General features: G+C 39.0%; 1 protein-coding gene across 5 annotated transcripts in view; it reads right to left on the reverse strand.

Annotated features, from left to right (window-relative positions):
* Positions 1–20,418, reverse strand: part of cadm1a (cell adhesion molecule 1a) — a 281,152-nt gene that overhangs the window by 8,508 nt on the left and 252,226 nt on the right. For 3 of the 5 annotated variants that reach the window (XM_084388133.1, XM_084388135.1, XM_084388132.1), the window contains one exon: positions 15,081–15,113. The exons of the other annotated variants lie outside the window; for them this stretch is intronic. In XM_084388133.1, the coding sequence (XP_084244259.1) occupies positions 15,081–15,113 (33 nt within the window). The remainder of the gene's footprint in view (positions 1–15,080; positions 15,114–20,418) is intronic. 5 annotated transcript variants of the gene reach the window in all.

A 20,418-nucleotide genomic window follows, 5' to 3' on the forward strand; every position in this document is an offset into this window, starting at 1 on the left:
ACTAAGTCTGAGATGGGGTCCAATTTTTGTGCATTGGCATTTGTGGGAAGCTCGTCCAAGGTCAGGACTAAAGGATAACTTCAATTTGGAGTGTGCCGTTACATCATACTGCACCTCCAGCTACAATGAATCGCTAGTCAGGTCTGACACTCATCCAAGAGTCCACAGTCTCCAGTTTCTAAAATATCTGTCCTGTGGTGAAGGAGGATTGCTGTGAGCTCTCAGGGTTCACACCTCAGGCTGCTGGAGGTGGTGTTGAGGAATATGAGATGGGAGAGAGAGAAAGAGAGAAAGGGAAAGAGCTTCATCAGTCTCAAGATGATACACTAAGCATGTTTTTTTTGTTGTTGTTGTTGCCTGAAATGGGGTAAATCACCTGGCTGGAGTGGACACCTGCTGAACTACAGTGAGAAAACATGATGAAAGATCCTATCAGTTTTGCTGTTCCGCTGAACAGTTTCTCCAACAGAAATGCTGCAGTAGTTCTTCAGAAAATCAGAATATTCTCTCATTTTGCTTGGGCACACTCTAATCCAGTTACGTTAAGATGAAGTTATCACACTCAAACACGCAGACCATTATGTAACTTTTCATTAGATTCCCTGTTTCTTGCCTCAATATAGTATACAGCTTTGGCTTACAAATTGAAAAGACTATCTAATCTACCGCCTCAGTCTCCATGGTTGGGGAGTAACTAACTAAAAGTAGTGACACTACTAACCTTACTACATTTTTCAGCAGCTGATATGCTTTAAAATATACTGTTGCTTTTCTGGTACCATGCTACTTCTGCAATAAGTTGAAAAAATAAAACTCTCTCCTATTTATCATTATATAACTAAAACGTCCTTATACAATTATATAATTCAAAAATTATATAAATTATAAGTTATAAGTATATTTATATAGGTACTGTATATACACAAACAAAGTACTGTTAATTTTCTGCCTGGAAATGATCTGTTGTGTATGGCCATTTCCTTTAACCCAAAACACAACACAACAATGCATAATTTAAAATGCGTGTGAAGCACCAGTTAAAAAATCCTATTTTTTGGACTCTTCGGTTTAAAAAATACATTTTAATGCAGTCAGCAGCTACTACTTTTTTAAAATAAAAATAAAATAATATGAACAATAATAATAAAAAATATCTATAAATATATATTTATAATTATACGTAAACATATTTTGTGCACCTTAAATGGCTTCAATGGAGTTAGGAAGTCCTCTACCATGCACTACCATCCTTCTTAATTATATTAAAGCTAATGGAGTTAATTAATAATAGATACTATTATACAGTGTTAATAAAAATAATGTATAATATTCACAATGATTTGCAAATTTTTTTGCCTGCCTTAAATACCTTCAACACAGTTAGCTTCTTGTTAATATAATTAAGTTATTCATAAATGATTATATAAATGTAAATAAAATGTTGTTAAATGGTTGCTACTTTTTTAAAAGAGCAGCATTATTATAGTTTATTCTAACATCCTTCCATCACTGCTTAGCCCTATTTCACACAACTGAACCAAAACCCAAAGCTGACATTTAATTCTGGTGTTCAAAGTCTAAATGAAGACAAAAGGTGGAGGAAAGAGAAATGAGAGCAAATAATGCTCTGCATGATGCCATGACCTTGAGTTATGAGCGAAATACCACAGCAAAAGCAATCTGGACTGAAGGAGGACAGGACATGTCTCTGAGGGGTTTGAGGTGAGGACCCTAAGGGCCGAAGCACAGCAACACATCTCTTCCTCCAGAAGTCATGCTTACTGGTTTGAAGAAATCTCCCAAGACAATAAAGTGTGATAGATGGATTGACTTCAGAGGGTCATCTGTCCCATCAACACCACTGTGGAAGACAGTCTCAGTTTTCAGTCAAAAACAATGGCACAGATGAGTCTGTGGCAACTCGGGCACAAGTAACGTCATCTCTTGTGTGGACACCCAGATACTACCAGCAGTTATTGATTCCACTCCTTTTGTCTCCATCAGTGTTGACATTTTCAAGAGTGGAAGAATTTTTTAAGAATGAGCCTCTTTTGTGTCTTCACGCTATCGTTTTATCACATCTTCCTTTTCAAACCAGTACAAGTGCATCTTTTGAGAGAAGACTTTTGAGAGGAATAACAACAATCATTGATAAGAAAAAGACAGTAGACCTGGGGTATCGATCCTGTTGGCCATGACAAAAGGTTAGAAGTGTACAGCTCATATTCAGAATGTTCAAAGGCGGCTGGAGAACGCCGAACGCTGTCGGTTTACGCCTCACTGTTCTTAGCACAGGTGTGAGGAGGAGATATGCTGTCGTTTTCTTCATGAGTTGAGCCGGTGGCTACACTTGATCTTGCACTCATAGTCAATTACCTCACTTCCTCAGGAAAAAGCTTCTGTTGTTTTATCGTCTTGGACTCAGGCGGTCATTGCCCACTTCTAATAACTTTCTCAAAAGAAGCCCAAGCTGCAACAGATACTGTGCTCCAGTAGAGATTTGAAATGAACTTTGCTGTGGCTCTCTGGGTATCCACATGTCAGCCCATTTATTTATTTACATTTTTCCTCATTTAGTTCTCTTTCGTTTTCTTCATTCTTTTTCAGATTTGTCCATATATATGCAATTATTCCGCAAGGAAAAATATATACAAATGAATAAATACAAAAAAACTGTAAAAACCTGTATGATGTTACAAAATATTTATATCTCAAATAAATGCTGCAGCGCAACTAGTTTCAATGCTGATAATAATAATATTGATATTAATATTGAAATGATCTCCGCAAACAGCCATTTCATGGATCTGAGTCTTAGTATGCATTCAGCCTTTCTCTAGAACCATCATACTGAACGAAGCCTCACGATTTGACCAGTAATCCAAATAACATCAAAAAGAAGCACTTCATAATCAAATATTTGCAATGAATGACCTGCAAGGTGATATGTGATGATGTAGCAGCAGATCATATCAATAATGGCCATGTAAAAGGCCAATTGTTGCTCTGTGTGTTGTCCTTCATGTTTTAATAAAGTTTAATAAAGCCCTCTATTCAGAAATCTCATTAAATTCAACCAGATTTTCAAAAAACGTCCACATTGAAATTTCTCTTTTGGGAGAAACACAAGAAGTGAGACTATATTAAATAAGCTTCAATCACTGAAACATACTGACAGACAGAAACCGAACACCAAAAATCTTGCCTCAAATCAAATGGAAGCATTATAAAAAAGACAGTTACTTCAGGCTTATTTGTAAAAGGAAGGAACGTCTGTGGCAATTTTCTTAATTCTTTTCTCTCCATATTCCATTTCCATGATGGATGGAAATGTTCCCTCTCTCTACATGGGGAGATAAAATACTGCACTTCACTGCATTTTACTTTTACTTTCAAGTACTGCTCTTAGACTAAGTGATAGGAAAGTAAAATATGTGCTAGATTGAATGCTGGCTTTCAAAATAATAATAATAATAATAATAATAATAATGTGACAAAAGCGATCGGTGTGCAAGGTGGTTGTTGACAGACTTCCCAAGATGCCTTGTATTAATGTGTTTACTCTCTGTATTGAGACAATGAAATCTCCTTTAAAAAATGGCAGGGTCACCCCATCCACAAGCAAACAGAACCCATCGCACTCACTCAAGTGCAATCGATTTGACAAGGAGGGAAAAGTCTACCCTCTGGGCAACGAAAGTGTCTCATTTCAAAGGATGTGTTGATTTCAAAGACAGCAGATCTTCTAATTAGATCCTCTAATCTTGTAATTAAGCAAAAGTGATTGCCATGGTGAAAGTGTGAGCAGATTGCAATGAAATGACTCTGCTCTTGGGCCTGTGGTCAGATGGATCACAGATGTGTTATTGCAAACCCTGTCTATATTTACCTGTTCCTTCAGCCCAGCAGCAGCAGTCCTGTGCTGTAATGGAAATGTAATTAAAAATCTAATTGACCCCCTGTGTTGCAGTCACCCCGATCCAGGCTTATATAATGCTCAATTTTGCTATAGTCACTTAGAGGTAATGCATATGCAGTGGTCTTTCACGACAAAATTGGATTTGAATGTATTTTACCTGGAGGTATTTTTGTGTTTCTGGAAACAAGAAGTTATTTCATGCTTTAAGGGCAATGGATATCGGCATATCAAAGATGATACTTTCTATGTGGTAAACAAAAGTCTCTAGCCAGCCGAATTTCCAAAGCAATGTTTGAATGAAAAAAATCAATCATGTTGCCAGAGACAAAATTAAGTCAAAGTCATGAACAGAAAGATTTAATCTCTCTCTCATAAACTTTTTGTTTCCTTCTGCATGGCCTGTAGGAAGAAGCTTGAGCTAAAGGGTGTCTTGGGTTCCTTTAAACAAATCATTATGATTAGTGGTTACACTCATGCGTGGCCTATTGTTGATGACAAACACCGGTTATATTCAATTCAATTTCCACTCAATTTCCCCCGCTAAAATCTCCGGGGCCATTCCGAAAGGTTTCCACTTAAAACATATTAATGTAATTATTTCAAAATGAACTTCATGATGGCACCAGACTGGAGAGTCAATAGCAACATCCCATGAGGAGTTGAGGAGCGTCTCCAGGTCACCCTCTCCTTTTCCATGGTATCTGTTTATCATCCCCGCTACTGCGGACACTCCTCTTTGTCAGTTTCTGCCTCAAGCTCTGTCAGCGCTGACACATACGGCAGCCTCCACAGATTTATAGTTACAGTACACAGAGGTGGACAGAACTGGGCCACACGGGGTGTTTGGAGGCAGGACATGGAATGAGGGCAACCTTTACAAGGTGCTTAGATACCACAGATTTTAAACTTGACAGGTGCGCCCGAGGCATACTGGTGGATGACGAACCAGATCCTCTGGTTAAGACAGTGATTCTCAACCATTTTTGGGCCAGCGCCCCCTATCCATTATCCAGGTGCCTTACCTTTATTGAATGTATGCTGATTATCATTCTGTTTTAATAATAATAATAATAATAATAATAATAATGTGTATTATTCACGTCCTTATTTTCTTAAATTATTATTAAATCCGAAACTTTTTGTATTTAAAATGTACAACATTTATGTAATGAGCGAGTATATCATGAATCCATTTTCCAAACTGTGTTTTTGTCCTATCCTGAATCACTAAGGTACACCTATAATAAGTTTTTATATTGGGATTATTTTAAGAGCCGCTCTGCTTTCTCCTTCGGTGCGTCCCAATTCGCATACTATCCGTCCTAAATAGTATTAAAAATAGAATTAGTACATCCTAAATCGTAGTATGTTGAAATGAGTGTTCCAAAGATACCCGGATGGTCTACTATTTCTGGTCAAAATCCGAAGTGCAGATCGATGTGCACTCTAACGGCTAATATTGCCCACAACCCATCGCGCGTTGGACGAGGATTTGGTTAGAACTACAAACACGAGTGAAAAGTGTTAAAAAACTACAGACATGGAGGACGCGTGAGTCCGGCGGTTATGTAGAGAGGTTTAGATAAAGGGGTTTGAGTGATTAATTATCAGTATCTAACCTGACGAAAATGTATTTATTCAATGTTGTCTACATTATATTGCATCTGCAGCACTTTTGTAAAGAGATGTTTAGCCATTAACTTTTAAATGCATCATTATACTCAAATTGGAAACACATGAGGAGAGTCTCCGCATGAAAGACCCACGACTGGCAGATGAACGTGCAACTACATTTCTCTCCGAAACGGTAGGAAATTAAATTAGATTGAATGGAGGATTTTAACTGTGACAAGATGATTGACAGGGCACCCCAGTTTGCAGGATGCACGCGACAGATCTGTCCGTTAAGATGACGAAGTAGTATGTCCCAAAGCTTGCCTACTCTTTTGCTAGACACTCAAAAGTATGTACTTTTTCTTCACAAAAAGAGTACATACTTTTAGGGCGTAGTATAAGTAGGCGAATTGGGACGCAGCACTTGTTTCCACAAGCGCTTGCGCTCCTGTGGTGTCTGTCGTTGCTATGCAACCATGAACTGCGGTCTCCATGACATGATGACGAGGAAGTTTCAGCAAATGATTAATTGATTTCTAGCCCTTGCATTAGCTTTACTACTAGATATATTTATGGAGATGAGAAATAAAAACCCGCCATGTGCTATGATCAGCTGTTCGGCATCCTCTTAATATTTTTATCTGCCAAACATGCTTAAAAAATTACAAAATCTTGTTAAAATATGCTATTATAAACTCGTAGGGGCAACAAATGAACTTCTCTCTCCCATGCCACTCAAAGTAGATATAAGATGGGTTGTCATTGGACAAAACCGACCATATACGGTCATTGAAGCGGGAATGTTTGCACTTAGGTTTTATTATGCATTTAGGAGAGCATTGCAAGAAGCTGCTAACATTAACCTTACTTTCAAAAAAAAAAAAAAAATACAATCATGATTTTTCATGAAAAATTATGTTAGAATTGTAGGCCTAAAATACCTTGGTATCAGCTTGTTTATCAATGGTATAATTAATACAATTACAATTAATTTGGTTTGTCATGATTCATTTGTGTTCATAATCAGTCAAAAATTATATTTATTTTTAATTATTATATATATATATTTTTTTTTTTCTTAAGTATTATTAATTGTTTTTAACTATCCAAGAAGCATTTCGCGCTCAGATGTGACGGCGGAATTAATACATTACCAAAATGTGATTACAGAATATATTAAAATTTTCCATCAAATTGTCATTTTCTCCTTACAGTCTTGCGAGTTAACAATAATGCCTGACCAGTAAATTACTTGGTGAACAAAGAAAACATTTTGGCATTAGGCATTGGCATTAGTTAATGCCTAAAAATGTAAAAGTTTTACCTTATGAATAGAATTTAGTTTAATTAATTAAAAAATTCGTCACCGGAGTGAATGGGAACATGATTTATAGAAAATATTTGAAAATATATAAGTGGTTTTCAACTTTCCATTCCTCCGTTGCATGGTTCTAGTCAGCGCTGGATTCTAGACACCACCGGATTGCTTGAGCGCTGGTCTATGACTGGAAAAATAATAGAGTCGTTGCAAAAGAAACGATAAATAGCTTACATGTCGCATTAAACTGTCAGAGTTTATAATGTTGTAGGCAATTATTTTGCAAGTAATTACATGTTTAATCTTGTCTAGCCTGGATCTTTGGCGTAAACTCGTGAACGCCCCCCATGAACACCTGAACGCCCCCCTTTCAAAAATCTTGCTTCCAACGCCCCCCGTTGTTCTCTGAACGCAACCGTTGAGAACCACTACGTTACGAGATGCTTGATCATTTGTACTTTCAGTACGGCCATGTTTTTGCCTAGGCTTCTCCTCGTCTGCCCTTCAAACATCAATAAATCCTCGGGCTGCTTCGGCTGCTTTTGTGGACTAACTCGCATTCACAACAATCCAGCATTATGCAAATCTGGGAACAACACATTCGACACAAGGGACTCGCGTTGTTCCATTCTGTGAGAAGCAGGGGAAGTGAAGTTTGTCAGAGCTAATCCAGGATAAGATGTCCCTTTCAGGGAACCGTACAAAGCCACGGGCGAGATGGGTGTATTCCTCAGATGCCGCTTCCCTCATTTCCCTCGAGCTTAGGGATCAGTGTTAATTCTTCCCCCTCAGTCGCCAGGAAACCGACAGAGCCAGACAGCATCCGTTCGCCTCGGTCGGAACGCAGGCGCAAACTCAGCTCAACAGGCCAGGGTCATCCACAGAGTAGAGATCTGCCTCCCGCCCTCTCACTGACTTTATCAAAGCCGACGAATAAATGTCTTTAAATTCCACAATGAGCCTTGCGACGGTAGAGAGAAAGCGGTGAATAAAATGCCATATGATGTCTTGTAAGGGAGACGTATCTGGCAGAGCCCCCTGGAACCTCATTTTGTCTGGCTTCTAGCGAATTTCTGTAGCTTTGAGGGCTAATGGAGCAATGCTGTATCTCCAACGCAGCAGGTAAACCACTTTCTGATGGTGTAAATGAAAACCTTTGGCTGGTTGACAGGAGGAAGCCTGCACAGGTGTCCATCTAATACAGTTCTCACATGAAAAGGGAAGTTTGCTCTAGCTTCAATGCATGGGCTGGAGAGAGAAAAGTTTCCCTGCTATCAGCGTGAGATTTCTGGCCGGCTATAGTTATATAGACAGTGGGGAAGAGATTATAGATGTTCACACATTTATATTTTCCTCAGCCAGCTGGACTACTAGAGTAATATTTTGTGTGAGATTAATTGATGCTCAAGGACACTTAATTGGTAGATAAAAGAGGCAGGATAGACAACAGTTTCACTTAATAATAGTGGTAATGCACCTTTTAAATAATGAGCAAATGTGTTAGGGCCATAGCTTAGTGGTTAGGGCACACACTATATTCCAGTCTCCTCTCTTGCTTTCTCCATTCTCTGGTGTGTAGGGTTCAGCACATGTTGCATGTCTAGTTGGCACAAAGTTTACTGTACATGTTTACATTTAGTATTTTAAAATGATTACAAAAATATGATTTACTATTATACATTATGTAAAAAGTATTTTTTTAAATAAGTATTAAAACTAGTAAAACTATAGAAAATGTTACATGTATAATTACGATATAAATAGATAAATGCAAATATAATGTAATGATTTCTGAAGGATCATGTGACACTGAAGACTGGAGTAATGGCTGATGAAAATCAGCTTTGCATTACATAAATTCTATTTTAAAGTATATTAAAGTACAGTATATTAGTAGAAAACCATTATTTTAAATTGTAATAATATTTCACAATATTACTGTTTTTTTCTGTTTTTTTTGATCAAATGAATTCAGGCTTGATGAGCATAAGAGACTTGAAAAACATGACAAATAGCAATGTTTCCAAACTTTTGACTGGTACTGTATGTATGCATGTATATATATTAGGGGTGGCACGGTACATGAAAAAACATCCGAACCGTTCGGTTTGCTTGTCTCGGTTCGGTGCGTGTGTGCGTCGCACGGTTCGACTTCAACGCATGCGCAATGTAGCCTTGTGCCTGTGCTAATACAATGCTAAATCATAAATCAGATGTATGTAGAATAACATTATGATGTCCAGCAATCTATTTAAATAGAGCACTGGGTTTACTTAGACATTTAATGAGATCTACTCCACTATGTTGTTTTTTCACGTGAATAAATACATAGGTCGACTGTTTCACAAATGTAGCCTACTTTAATGGTCCAGTGGCAGAACTCTTGCCAAGCGTGTCATATATAGGTTCATCAAAACCGATTATGTTTATCAGTGGTTGTATTATCAAGCAGGGACAGTTTTGTGTGAATTTTGCTTTGTGATTTCACCGGAACGAATAGAGTCTCCTCAACGGATTGAAGCACGCGTCCGAGTGAAGACTGCGGCGTGTGCGCGAGCCACAAGAGAACACTGTATCAGCGCCACTGATCGCAGCGGCAACGAGCACTTTGAACACTTGATTCAAAAAACAAATTTCAGCGCTAGATTGCTTCTTATTTAACAAGCGAACGAAACGAATAATTTGCTAGTTAACTGGAGATGTTTTATTTATTTGTATTGGTACATCCGTGCCGCGAGATGTTTCAAAAGTGGTGGGGACAATATCGACCCTGGGGTACATGTCCCACCCGCAAATTACGCCTATGATGACGAGACACGAGGAGAAATTGAAAAAGAACTGTCCGACACAGCCCACGTAGCTCTCCAGATGGATGGACCTCCAGGGCCACTGAAAGTTTCCTCACGGTGACCGCTCACTCACTACATTACCTCGAAATGGGAAATGAGAAGCTGCGTTTTGCAAACACGCCCCATTTATGAAATAAATCAATTAATAATTAGATAATTAAGCTATATATATATCATATGCTGAAGTAAATTTTTGTGTTAAAGATTTTGAGTGTTAAAGATTAAAAGATAAAAATAACAACAAGAATCGTACAGAACCGAAAACCGTGACACGAACCGAACCGTGTGTTTTGTGAACCATGCCACCCCTAATATATATGTATATATAATTTTGTGCGTTTTGCCAAAATGTTGGCAGGTCAAGTAGAAAAAAGCATTATTGTTGAGTCCTGCTGCATAAATGGAGAATGTTATTTCCAATTAGGCTGGAGAGTCTGTGTCTGCTGGGAAATCGAAGCCACCTCAGACCCACGTTATTTCTTCCATCCAGATCGGCCCATGTGAGCTGTCCCTATGTTCCTACTTAATAGTCAGCGGAGGAGAGTGCCGAGTGGAGAAAGGTGTGCATTTGCTATCCCAAATCCTCCGCTTCTGTTAATGCTGCGCAACTCTCAGTCTAATTACTGCAGCATATGCACGTCACCTGCGAGGCACCTGCAGGCAGTCCTGAAGGCACCTCCGAGCCCTGCCTCAGCCATTCACACGCCAGCATCACTCCAAACCCTGCTCATCAGAAACACTACACACCGCTGCAAAGTCCCACTGACAGCCATACATCACTCGCTCAAACCAAGCAAGTGTGTCTGCGAGAGGAAAGATATGAGAGAAAAAGGGAGTAAAGGCAGGCTCAGAGAAAGTCTGCAAAGGAGGCGACCCTTGAAGCTGCAGAAGAACTCGTTCCTGTTGATTGATGAAAGCCCTGGCCGTGATGGCATCCAAATGTGACAATTCTGGGACATTAAAGGCGTCAACTCTTCTGCTTCACCTGCTTCAGTCCAGCTGGGAACAAAGTGGTCATTATCCCACTGTATTCTGCTACGGCGCTCCCTGCGGTTCAGAATCTGCTCAATTATCTTCTCCTCCTGGGCTAAGGCTGACAGGCATGTTGGCAGGTGTGTCCTTTCCATCCCGTTCACCCCTTGACTACTGAAGGATTAGAGAGTGAGGAGGGCATCGACTAAAGCTACGGCTCCAGAGCTGTTAACGGCCCTGCCCTTTCTTGCCCTGCGAACAGATGAGCGAAGAAAGAGCAAATGCTTGTCTTTGGAGATGGAGCAAGGAGACCAGGCCTTGATGATCACTACATATAACAATCTGTCAATGAGTATAATCAGGGCAAACATGCACAGGGGGATAAAAATAGACACTCAGTTTGATACATCTCTGGAGGTCTGAATACAATATTTTGTATAAATATCAACAATATTTAAGAACTGAACTGAGTATCAGCATGACTATGATTCATAAGTTCACCCGAAAATGAAATCTTTTTCTCACCCTCAAGTCGTTCCAAACTTACTTTGTTCTGTAGAACATAAAAGAAGATCTTAAGAAGAATGTTTCACAGTGAAAGCTAATTGGGTCAAAAACAACATTGGACCCCATTGACTTCCATTGTGTGGACAAAAATATTATTTCAAACTATCTTTTTTTACGTTTCACAAGAGAAAGGAAGTCATATGATTGGAAGACATGAGGAAGTAAATGATGACAGAATTTACATTTTTAGGTGAACTATCCCTTTAATATTGAGTACATAGCATTTTAGAAATATGAGTATTTAATCTATTAGTCCATTTTTGATCCGCTAATGAAAATAGTCGAAGCCGAAGTGGGATTAACAACTACTTGTTGCTCAACATCACAGACAGGAAAGAGCAGAGTGATACAAAGTGAAACGTTCTAGTGCATTCATCAGAAAACCTCTCACCCAATCAATTTAGAGGACAAGAACTGAAGAGAATTATTTGCAAAGGCAATCGGTAGATGCATATTCTCATTTCCATGTACATCCTCTCAGATTCAGACATTTTCTTGTGTGCTGTCTTTTCTTATGCATGAAAGGAATTTAGATCAGAGTGTTTGAAAACAAGACATTAAGTAACACAGGCTTTACTATGCCACATCGGGCAGGGGAATCGTCATGGCGACTGCTTTGAGAGGATGAGGGAGAGGCAGTTAACATTGGCATATAAAACAGCTTCACATCAGAGGTGGCTAAGTTCATGTCAAACAGCGGCTTAGATTTACCGGTGAGGGAGCGAGGGAGAGATAGGCTTAAATAAGCCCTTGCTTAATTTTGGCACCATGTGTGACACTCACAGATTTTCATTCATCCTTTTCTAAAGCCTCCTATTTATTTTAGAGGCTTTGTTTCACAAAAGACATTCTCTTTAGCATTCATAGGACAAAAAAAAAAAAATGTAGATTTAATTCATTTCTGCCATTATGAAAGTGTGACAGAGGTGTGGCCAAAGCAACGGAAAAATGAAAGCCATTATTACATCCCTACTGAAAAGACCTGCTGCTTTATGAAAAGGCAGACTCAGTCATATTGAGAACGAGGATTGAAAAGTTTTACTTTTATAATTGCGAGCAAATAGTCCTCCAAAACTGGTTTGCCAAAATGGAGTGATTTTCCATTTGTCGCAATCACGGGCAAACAAAGCGGTTATTTTACACCTGGTTTCTTACAGGCTCTTTGTCGCATTGTTACTTAGAGCACATCATCAAAAGATGCCATCGTCATGTTTACAGAGCCCAGCCTCGAACATGTTGTGTGGTGCCACACTGAACAAAGGATGATGAAATGACAAGAAGAAGTGAAGTGTGTTCAATCATCCTCTTTGGAAATGAACAGGAATGAGGAGTACGCCTGGATGGAGCGATACAGAGAGGGAGAAGAGAAAGAGAGAGCCAGATGGAGGATGTACTGAATGGGCTTCTCACTATCTGAATTCACTGCAGATCCTGAATGCAAGGGGGATCTACATATATTGCTTTGAAAACAGAGACATGATGGCAATAAATCAGCTTGAGGAGAGGCAGGCGGAAGTGAGCGTGACCGTACATGCAATGGGTCAGGTGAAGTGAGGTGTGATTAATACCAAGGGTGCCAGTGTGTGATGATACAGTAAGAGTTTGACAGGGTTGCTGACACGCTGATAAGAATTTGATCTATCTGACCCTGCCAACCATGTTTCTTCTAGTCTGCAGTGTAATTCATATTCAACCACACCACGTCCCGTTAAAGACAACATGAAATACTGGTCACGATACATGTAACTACTACGCTAAATATATATATATATAATTTTTTTTTTTTATGTTATCAATTGTATTTATTTGGATTGTGAAAATCCAGCTATGATTTTATTGGTTAATATTACTGAGGGGTCACGGTTTGGCTTGTTAGCATTAGGATTTTGCCCCTGCAGATGGATAGATGGATAGATAGATGACCAAGTAAACAGAATACATTTTGGATTCATGTTGTCTTTAATATAAGCCACAATAAAATATACAAATAAGACTGTGGTATTGTTGTAGATTTCTGTTCTATACTGAATCTTGCCCACTATGTTAGCCTCCTACCCCAACCTCTGCTGAAAACCCCACACCATTGCTTGAACAGCTTGTTGCTAGGCTACACCAGAGAGGGTAAAAAAGACTGTTATCAGAGAGAAGAGAAATCTCCTGAACAGTGAGTGTAGCACACCCAGGAAAATAAGATGGTAAACAGAGTATGTGCATCAGCTACAAAAGTGAACCAAATAAAACACACAAGGTGTGACAAGATGCAAATGAGAGGATCTTCTGAGGGGAAAAAGAAAGCTCTGCTATCATGAGCTGCTCTCTGCGTCAGACTAGACTAGATGTCTTTATCCTGGAAACAATGTGACTTAATTCTTCTGCAATTCTTGTTTTATACGACAGGGTGCGAAAGCATTTTAACATTAGCAGAAACACATATTTGCAACAGGTCAGGACATCAATTCCACAGTCAGATTAAAGAATGAAGGAGCATGCTTGGCATTTTACAAACAAGGCATTTCCTGTCCATTTTGAAAATGAGTGAGCGGACAGGGAGCATTAAGATGACTAACCCTTTTCACTGTACCGCAACAACATAAAAGCTAGACTAAAAAAGCTCTATGTCATACCTAGACAAAACAAAGATAAGAAGCACTACATTTAAAACCAATTTGTTAGATGAGACAAAGCCCCCTGGGTTCACCTTGTGTTCTCTTACCTTTTGTAGGATCAAAAACCACTTTGGATTATTGGAAAGCGTACAGTGATTCAGTTATACATCACTGCCAGGCTGATATAACTGTACAAGGTTAACACTGGCCTTGTGACATGGTATTTAGAAATGCAGTGAACTGTACAAAAGCTCTATTATAGCTCTGCTACACAGTCAAGCCTGACCACGTTCTGTAGGCACATCCAAATTATGCACATGCAAAAGAATAGCCCTAACCTTTAGATGTTCTGCCACTTGTATTTGCTTTAACCTTTTCTATATGGAAAGTTGCAGATAGATGTAAACAAACGGCGACACCCCAACTCGATCCATTCGCGAGTTGGCCAGGGGTGCAGAAACGTGTCGATTTTGAGGTGTGATCCGGTGCGACACACAACATGACGGCTAATTAAATCATTAGAGGGTGTTTCACGAGGCACAGGTGACATAATTACACAGTATCACGAAAAGCCTTTATACTAAATCTAACACATTTACACAAGCATCTGCCACTGCAAACTGAGAGCGGGGATAAAGGGCTTAATGAATTGAGAAAGCGCTTTCGTGGTATATTGTAAAACAGAATAAAGCCCGTGAGCTATGCAAATGGTCCCCGTTCTGTGATTTGAGCGCGGAGCTGGCGCACCAAGGTGGAGTACAATGCCATCTGCGTCATGTAGAGAAAAGGCCCTCCCGTTCATTTCTCAGAAATCAAAAACAGCCATTTGGACGTCATTTAAATTCATGAAAAATTATTGCGGGTGGATTACGAGTGCCTGTTGGGAGCTGTGTGAGGACTTGAAAAGGTGAGAAGTCAAAAATGGCAACAAGGACTCGAGAAGGGCTCATGCAGGAGGGATGGATGTGTGACGTGGCCAGAAATCACACAGTGAAGGCTCTGATTAACACTCCCAGAGGAGCGCCGTGGCGGACAGGTGGGTCTTCACGGGTGAATGGCAATAGGGATAAAGGATGTGACATACGGACGAACAGACAGACAGACACATACAGCAAATCCACATTAGATTCATTCCCAAATCCCGTGCATATTTCCGTTACGTGCTTTACTGTACTCAGCTGGCATGCAGAGAATGCCATGCTGTGCTGGCAGAAGAAGGAGGGAGAGGTACCAACCGTGAGCTGCGGCTTCAGTGCTGGGCGCAGCGTCTGAGCACACGAGGAGAGGAGGTGCAGTGGAGGAAGGAGGAGGGAAACAGGAGGAACAGCATGCATAAAAAGGAGAAATGGGGGAAAAAAAAAACAAATGGAACTGATAAGCAAGCATTTACACACAATTACAACAATGACCAACACTTTGAAATAAGCTCACAAGAAAATGACAAGAGGACAACATCAAAACAAATAGTGCATTTTCACTCAGCTAAAAAAAAGGGTTGTCAAAAGTAGTGGCACTTTGGTACAAAGCATCTGACAGAATCCAAACCACTTTCCTCAACATAACCATTTCATTAGCATATTTCTATTGCTACTCTATTCGGTGCCTGATTAGAAATGGTAAATATTTTTAATCCAAAAAATATGGTAATTAAATGGATAAAAGAAAAGAAAAAAAAGCATTCCACAGAAGTCAAGTCAAGTCAAGTCAAGTCACCTTCATTTATATAGCGCTTTTAACAATATAGATTGTTTCAAAGCAGCTTTACAGTGATAACAGGAAATTAAAGAAACAGAGATTGTTTTGGCTTTACAGCAGCTCTAGAATAAAGTTATTGTCCAGCTAAAGTTAGGCTCACTTTAGAAGAAAGATAGCTTCCATATTTTATCATATTTTTCCCTTTAATACCATATTTTCATGATAAAAAATAAAACTAATACATTTTTGGGTTAACTATCCCTTTAAAAGTCCCCCAGTGGTGAAAATCACGTTTTTAAATGTTTTTTATACTGTATGTCTATGTGCTTTAAGACAAACCATGTCCAAATTCATAATTCAGCACCTTTGCTGAGTATTTTCTCTTTAAAACTGCAGTGAACCAAAGACAGTCTCAAAAACGTGGATTGAAATCACTGGTTTCACAACACAATTATTGACAACCGGGGGACTTTAACATATTACATTATATTGCCAAAACTAACTGGTCATTATTCAAATGTTTGTTTTCAGTTAGTTAACAGCTTAGCCTATCAGTGATTAAGAAGCGCTTTTGTTAGCTATAACAGCATAGTTTTTGGCATTGAAGAAAGGAAATATGATAATGCTGGGAGATCTGATGTGTTCTGAAAAATCAGCTCTCAAAAGTCATCAAATGTCTAAACTGGACACACTTGAATCAGTGGTGTGTGCTGCAAACGCAGATCATTTTCAAAAGGTGCAGACAATCACTGCAGCACCCTAAATCAATATAGCGGGACCACAGAACTCTCAATAAATAATAACTACATAAAATGACCTTTTCATATGCTTGCCTTTTCTGCAGACCCAGCTGTTGTCAAAAGAAGAGTGTGGGAAATTCAAAATCACATGGACGGCCACAATATTATACTATTATATACTGTTATACTGTATATGACATATGACTAAGATGCTGAATAACATATGAATGCCAATTGAACGCCTTTCCAACTATCGTACGTAATTGGTCATTAAATCGCACCAGAAGACTGCAGACTTTTTGAAATGTTGATAACTCTGTGAAAACCTGCATTAGTGCTCCAGGTAATTCCTCTGATATAACAGAGGAATTCAGGCTGCCTTTCTGCTTTGAGCTGATGAAATGCCTCGACTGAAATATGGAAGAGAGCACATAACGTGGAATGTGAGCCCTTATCCTGGTGCATTACCTTAGGGCAGAGAGCACTTCAAACACACCAGGAGAGCCGTGATGCAGAGCTGCTCGTTACGGGAAGAAACATTGGAGATGTCAATCACTGTTATGGCAACACAAACTCTGCCCTTAAAGCATAACTTGATGTTTCTCGGCTCGATTAGATAGGATCTAGTCCTAATCCAGTTGTTGGCTTTGAGGATTCAGGTTAATTTGAGTATTCCTCAATATTTATCAGAGATTGATGGATAGAAGTGGTTAAAGGGAGCCCAGAACAGCAAGCAATTCCTCCGCAAAGGTAGATGAGTGAGGCGTGGTCATTGGATCAGAAGGTGGAGATCAAGAGCACTATAAAGAATCTGGGTGCTTTTAGAAGAGAGGTTCTTAGATTAAAATATGAATTACTGTATGAATGCTGAATTAACATTTTAGTTTTTACTTGTCTACTATTTAGAAAACTATTTTTATCCAATGCGACTTGCAGTGCACTTTTGACAGGGGAAGTTGCCTTGAACTTTTTGAAGTTGTCCTTTCCAGTGTGTGAACCTGTGACCTTTGGTTTTGAAGATGAGATCTTTAACCAATGTAGGTGAGGGTTGTGAACCAGAATTGACCCGTCACTAAGCTCCGCCCCTTTTGGTTACTGTTGCTAACTGAGAGAAGTTTTACAGAATGTCCCATAGAATGAACTGGAGAATTCTGTGATTTTTAGAAAAAAGTGCTTATAGAGTGGTAAACATTTACAGATTATTATTCTTACATAAATTGGAATGAACGGTGTCATTGTAAAGCATTTTCATCTGCCATATTTCTTGACTAAAAACTGAGACAGCTGCAAATCAGAACCAAGGCAAATGCTTCTTATAGTTAACTGAAAATCTGTAAGTGATAATGAGAGATACAAATTGTATTTACAGTATATTAGTAGGATATTTTCATTTAGCATTTCTAATATCCATAATAAAAATTGGCTGAAATTAATACCAACTAAGCTAAAATGTAAAATTACAGTTGAAAACTGTATTAAAAAAAATGAAAATGCAAAATGATTAGCACTTGCAACACACTATTTACAGAATCACCACTTAAAATACCACCTATAATTTTTTGGCATCAATTTGTATCTTGTTTCAGTCAACTAAAAAGAGAAAGCCTCATTTGAAAGATTATCAGTGATAAAATTACAGATATAAACCAATGCTGAAACTAGCAACAAATAAACCAAATGTAAAATTAAACTTGTTACAATGATGATGATGATGATTATTAACATTATCATCATCATTATTATTATTTAAAGCTGTCGGGCCCGATACTGAGTTCATGTACTTGTAAAAATGCTCCGATACCAACAACCGATACCAGGCAGCATGTGTACAGTGTTTGTGTCCAGACAAAGAAACACTGACAACAGAGAATATAATGGGGATCAAAAAGAAGGCTGTCTATGAAGTAAATGTAGCTTATTAGTGGAATATTAAATTAAATATACTAACACCTAAATAGATGTGATGCACGAGCTGATAAGAGAAAAACGCACAGTGCATTGAGCGCGCAGCAGCACAGACACATCCCTTTTTCACAGACGTCAGTGGAAAGTTTGTATTTAACTATGTAAGTTAAACATGAACTGTTACCTGAATTATGCATAATGAGTGGTTCCCTACATTATTACAGAACGTATGCAGGTCAAGAAGTTGCATGAACGCAAACATCCGAAGCACACACCCCGAGAACCAGCGTCTCAGAATAGTGCGTGTGAATTCTGAACTGAATTGTCTTTCACATCTTGCGCTGGTACACAAAATTATGTAAAAACGCCTGTCTTGGCGAGTGTAGTTAACAAAGTCGGTTATATCTCAAGTCAAGTGAACCTTAAAGGGGCAGCAGTCTAATAAACGTCTGCTGTGTTTTAATGCTAATCAAACAAAGAACAAAGAAATCACACACTGCTCTTGACTAAATAGGCTACCTTTTGTAACTTTACAAAAATATCCATCTATGTTTAATTTATACAGTTATAAATATGCAGTGTTTTTTCACATGTGATTACTTTATTCAAATGTCTTTACCTGTTAGATCTACCTGAAAAACTCTAAAACACTGTTTATTTCATTTGTAGTCTTTCTTTGTTCTATTGTATTTATCTGTGCTATTTGTAATTTGATTATTTGTTCTTATTTTACTACTGACTGCTTACTTGTCTTTAATAATGTTTTAAATTCACATTAATTAGGCTGGTAGTTTTTGTTGTAGTATCAACATTGAAATAAAGAATTGATATTTCACTGGTGTCTAAACATTTGTACCACTGAACCAATCCTCAGCACTGAGCCCTGCCGGAGCAGCTCTAAATGTGCGCTGTACTATTAAATGAAAGATACAATATGATAGAGCAATAGAATGAACAGTGAAAGTAACAGAAGCTCATACAATGCCCACAATGTGCACAATTATTGTTTTTTATTTAATTAGTATCTTAGTTTCTTCTATCAGTCAACTGAAAAGAGAAAAGAGACATTTTAAACTGTTAACATTAGTGTACATGAACACACCTGGCCAATTGTATTCAAACTCCAGCTCATGATTTAAAAAATAAGCCAAATTTTCTTTTCTTAAATTTGTTCCATTTACTTTGAGGAGGTTCAGAGAAAAGCTATCATGTAGCCAAGAACTATAGAGAGAAGGTTTTTCTTGCAATCCCTGCTGTTAGGCCTTTATGTAAAGAACCTTCAGGTGGTCAGGGACCCAATATCAGCACACTGTGTTAGTGTTAGGCCGCTCTTTAGGTCTAAAAAAAAAAAAAAAAAAACTCTCCATCATTAAAGGCGTTCATCTGGCACAAAAGCACAGCAAGGCCTTTAACAATCACTGAAGGAACCTCTCACCATACCGCTGCCGTTAGGCCCGTCAAAAGGGTTTCCACCATCAGAAAAATGAAAGACTTGAATAACACTGCACTTATTGCTGCACAGCAAGCCTTTGTAAAAGTCTCCAGCCACTGCGGCGTTTGCCGGACATGTTTGAAACATTATCAAACATTAACTGTCAGCTCCTCTGAAAGTGGGGACTGAGTACTTGAGGCAAACAGTTCAAGGAGAAAGTCCTGAGATGAAGCAAGGGCCTACAAATAAAACAATCAAAATGAGTAATAATATCTTCAGGTTATTATTTGACATTAAGAGGGAAGTGGAGGGTTTCCATCACTCCTTGCATGCTGCGATTCCCATCAGGCAGATGGTTTGGAGCGTGTTCTCGCTGAAAAGGGAGGAGACACAGAGAACGCAGGAGGGACGTAAGGGAGCTGTACTCGTTATTTACTACTATCTAGAGACAGAAAAAAAAAAAAAGGGGGATCTGATTCAAAATGAGTATTAGAATCTTCAAGCTGTCATCCTCCAACTCTCAATCATCAGAGGGCCTCTGGAAGCCTGCTAAGCCCATTACTGGTTCAGGCAGAAGTCCGTCAATAAGTGGTGCTGATGAGCAATGGCCTTCCCCCCTGTGCCTGGCCCTTTGTTTCAGTGTGGGTCACCTGAGGCAGTGTCCTTGCTTACTTCAGCAGCTGATATCAGCAGAGATGACAATAGGCACACAGCTCGTGGCTAATTGCGACAGCTTTGTGTGGCACAGGAGACGACAGCGAAACATGCGCCCGGTGCCCAGGGGAAGGGCACAACTGCTGA

The sequence above is a fragment of the Rutilus rutilus genome (genome assembly GCF_951802725.1).
Source record: "Rutilus rutilus genome assembly, chromosome: 18".
Taxonomy (NCBI): domain Eukaryota; kingdom Metazoa; phylum Chordata; class Actinopteri; order Cypriniformes; family Leuciscidae; genus Rutilus; species Rutilus rutilus.